The 4,390-nt window shown below is 64.6% G+C and overlaps 1 protein-coding gene across 1 annotated transcript; it reads right to left on the reverse strand.

Annotated features, from left to right (window-relative positions):
• Positions 1-225: 225 nt before the first annotated feature.
• LOC121346551 (MAP/microtubule affinity-regulating kinase 4-like) lies at positions 226-4,018 on the reverse strand (the record flags this gene model as incomplete). Its single annotated transcript, XM_041424450.1, has 3 exons — positions 226-342; positions 418-517; positions 3,899-4,018. Coding segments are annotated over 3 exons (337 nt in total), but the record flags the coding sequence as incomplete, so codon positions are not given.
• Between the last annotated feature and the right edge of the window lie 372 nt (positions 4,019-4,390).

A 4,390-nucleotide genomic window follows, 5' to 3' on the forward strand; every position in this document is an offset into this window, starting at 1 on the left:
CCCCAATGTCCCCAATCCCCTGGATGTCCCCAATGTCCCCAATCCCCTGGGTGTCCCCAATCCCCTGGGTGTCCCCAATGTCCCCAGTGTCCCCAATGTCACCCACCTCTCCGCGCCGCCCCAGCAGCAGGTAGGTGGCCGTGTCCCCAATGTCCCCAATGTCCCCAATCCCCTGGATGTCCCCAATCCCCCCGATGTCCCCAGTGTCCCCAATGTCCCCAGTGCCACCCACCTCTCCGCGCCGCCCCAGCAGCAGGTAGGTGGCCGTCACCTCGTTGTACTTGTGGGTGCTCAGCGCCTCCTTGATCTCCTCCCTCGTGTAGCCCATGCCCACCATCACCTCTGGGGAGGGGACAGGGCGGTGTCACCGCTGTCCCCGGGGTGCCACCGCGTCCCCGTGTCCCCGCGTCCCCTCACCGATGCGCTTGGTGTCCCCAAAGTCCTCCTGGGGCTCGGTGTAGGGCGTCAGCTCGTCGCCCTCGTAGCCGATGTTGATCCACTTGTCCTTCATGATTTGCTGGGGGAACACGGGGACGTCAGGGGACACAGGGACAGGAGGGGACAGCGGGGGGCACAGGGACATCAGGGGACAGCAGGGGGCACAGGGACATCAGGGGACAGCAGGGACAGCGGGGGACACAGGGACAGCGGGAGACACAGGGACAGCGGGGGACAGCGGGGGACAGCGGGGACAACGGGGGACATGGGGATGTCAGGGGACATCAGGGGACAGCAGGGGACACAGGGACAACGGGGGACACAGGGACAACGGGGGACACAGGGACAACGGGGGACACAGGGACAACGGGGGACACAGGGACAACGGGGGACACAGGGACAACGGGGGACACAGGGACAACGGGGGACACAGGGACAACGGGGGACACAGGGACAACGGGGGACACAGGGACAACGGGGGACACAGGGACAACGGGGGACACAGGGACAACGGGGGACACAGGGACAACGGGGGACACAGGGACAACGGGGGACACAGGGACAACGGGGGACACAGGGACAACGGGGGACACAGGGACAACGGGGGACACAGGGACAACGGGGGACACAGGGACAACGGGGGACACAGGGACAACGGGGGACACAGGGACAACGGGGGACACAGGGACAACGGGGGACACAGGGACAACGGGGGACACAGGGACAACGGGGGACACAGGGACAACGGGGGACACAGGGACAACGGGGGACACAGGGACAACGGGGGACACAGGGACAACGGGGGACACAGGGACAACGGGGGACACAGGGACAACGGGGGACACAGGGACAACGGGGGACACAGGGACAACGGGGGACACAGGGACAACGGGGGACACAGGGACAACGGGGGACACAGGGACAACGGGGGACACAGGGACAACGGGGGACACAGGGACAACGGGGGACACAGGGACAACGGGGGACACAGGGACAACGGGGGACACAGGGACAACGGGGGACACAGGGACAACGGGGGACACAGGGACAACGGGGGACACAGGGACAACGGGGGACACAGGGACAACGGGGGACACAGGGACAACGGGGGACACAGGGACAACGGGGGACACAGGGACAACGGGGGACACAGGGACAACGGGGGACACAGGGACAACGGGGGACACAGGGACAACGGGGGACACAGGGACAACGGGGGACACAGGGACAACGGGGGACACAGGGACAACGGGGGACACAGGGACAACGGGGGACACAGGGACAACGGGGGACACAGGGACAACGGGGGACACAGGGACAACGGGGGACACAGGGACAACGGGGGACACAGGGACAACGGGGGACACAGGGACAACGGGGGACACAGGGACAACGGGGGACACAGGGACAACGGGGGACACAGGGACAACGGGGGACACAGGGACAACGGGGGACACAGGGACAACGGGGGACACAGGGACAACGGGGGACACAGGGACAACGGGGGACACAGGGACAACGGGGGACACAGGGACAACGGGGGACACAGGGACAACGGGGGACACAGGGACAACGGGGGACACAGGGACAACGGGGGACACAGGGACAACGGGGGACACAGGGACAACGGGGGACACAGGGACAACGGGGGACACAGGGACAACGGGGGACACAGGGACAACGGGGGACATGGGGATGTCAGGGGACATCAGGGGACACGGGGACGTCAGGGGGACACAGCAGGGAAAGGGGGACGTGCCACCACAAGGGACCCCCAAACCCCTCTGGGGACCCCCAAACTTCCCCAAAACCCCTCAAGACCTCCCCAAAACCACCTCAAACCGCCCCAAATCCCTCTTGGGACCCCCCAAACCCCTCTGGGGACCCCCAAAACCCTCTGGGGACCCCCAAAACCTCCCCAAAACCACCTCAAACCGCCCCAAATCCCTCTTGGGACCCCCCAAACCCCTCTGGGGACCCCCAAACTTCCCCAAAACCCCTCAAGACCTCCCCAAAACCACCTCAAACCGCCCCAAATCCCTCTTGGGACCCCCCAAACCCCTCTGGGGACCCCCAAACTTCCCCAAAACCCCTCAAGACCTCCCCAAAACCACCTCAAACCGCCCCAAATCCCTCTTGGGACCCCCCAAACCCCTCTGGGGACCCCCAAACTTCCCCAAAACCCCTCAAGACCTCCCCAAAACCACCTCAAACCGCCCCAAATCCCTCTTGGGACCCCCCAAACCCCTCTGGGGACCCCCAAACTTCCCCAAAACCCCTCAAGACCTCCCCAAAACCACCTCAAACCGCCCCAAATCCCTCTTGGGACCCCCCAAACCCCTCTGGGGACCCCCAAACTTCCCCAAAACCCCTCAAGACCTCCCCAAAACCACCTCAAACCGCCCCAAATCCCTCTTGGGACCCCCCAAACCCCTCTGGGGACCCCCAAACTTCCCCAAAACCCCTCAAGACCTCCCCAAAACCACCTCAAACCGCCCCAAATCCCTCTTGGGACCCCCCAAACCCCTCTGGGGACCCCCAAACTTCCCCAAAACCCCTCAAGACCTCCCCAAAACCACCTCAAACCGCCCCAAATCCCTCTTGGGACCCCCCAAACCCCTCTGGGGACCCCCAAACTTCCCCAAAACCCCTCAAGACCTCCCCAAAACCACCTCAAACCGCCCCAAATCCCTCTTGGGACCCCCCAAACCCCTCTGGGGACCCCCAAACTTCCCCAAAACCCCTCAAGACCTCCCCAAAACCACCTCAAACCGCCCCAAATCCCTCTTGGGACCCCCCAAACCCCTCTGGGGACCCCCAAACTTCCCCAAAACCCCTCAAGACCTCCCCAAAACCACCTCAAACCGCCCCAAATCCCTCTTGGGACCCCCCAAACCCCTCTGGGGACCCCCAAACTTCCCCAAAACCCCTCAAGACCTCCCCAAAACCACCTCAAACCGCCCCAAATCCCTCTTGGGACCCCCCAAACCCCTCTGGGGACCCCCAAACTTCCCCAAAACCCCTCAAGACCTCCCCAAAACCACCTCAAACCGCCCCAAATCCCTCTTGGGACCCCCCAAACCCCTCTGGGGACCCCCAAACTTCCCCAAAACCCCTCAAGACCTCCCCAAAACCACCGGCGGGGTTGAGCACCCGGAAGCGCCGCAGGATGTTCTCGCAGTCCCAAATCCCCCCAAAACCCCCTCAAACCCCTCTGGGGACCCCCAAAACCCCCTCAAACCCCTTTTGGGACCCCCCAAACTCCCCAAATCCCTGCCAGGACCCCCCCAAAACACCTCGAAACCTCCCCAAAACCCCTCAAGACCTCCCCAGAACCGCCTCAAACTGCCCCAGAACCACTTCAAACTGTCCCAAAACCACCTCAACCCCCCCCAAACCCCTCTGGGGACCCCCAAAACCCCTCTGGGGACCCCGCAGACCCCCGTGGGGCCCCCCTGACCTCGAGGGTGCAGCGCTTGGCGGGGTTGAGCACCAGGAAGCGCCGCAGGATGTTCTCGCAGTCCGTGGACATGTAGAAGGGCACGCGGTATTTGCCCCGCAGCACGCGCTCCCGCAGCTCCTGCGGGGTCACCCAGGGGTCAGCGGGGTCAGTCAGGGTCAGTCAGGGTCACCCAGGGGTCAGCAGGGTCACCCAGGGGTCAGCGGGGTCACGAGGGTCAGCTGGGGTCAGTCAGGGTCACTGGGGACACTCAGGGTCAGCTGGGGTCACTGGGGTCAGTCAGGGTCAGCGGGGTTAGTCGGGGTCAGTCGGGGTCACTGGGGTCACCCAGGGGTCAGCAGGGTCATGGGGGTCAGCTGGGGTCAGTCAGGGTCAGCTGGGGTCACTCGGGGTCACTCGGGTCAGCGAGGTCAGTCAGGGTCACTCGGGGGCACTCAGGGTCACGGGGGTCACTCGAGGTCAGTCGGGGTCACTGGGGTCACTCGGGGTCAC

This window comes from Onychostruthus taczanowskii, unplaced genomic scaffold (assembly GCF_017590055.1).
Source record: "Onychostruthus taczanowskii isolate IOZ18803 unplaced genomic scaffold, ASM1759005v1 scaffold1112, whole genome shotgun sequence".
Classification (NCBI taxonomy): Eukaryota; Metazoa; Chordata; class Aves; order Passeriformes; family Passeridae; genus Onychostruthus; species Onychostruthus taczanowskii.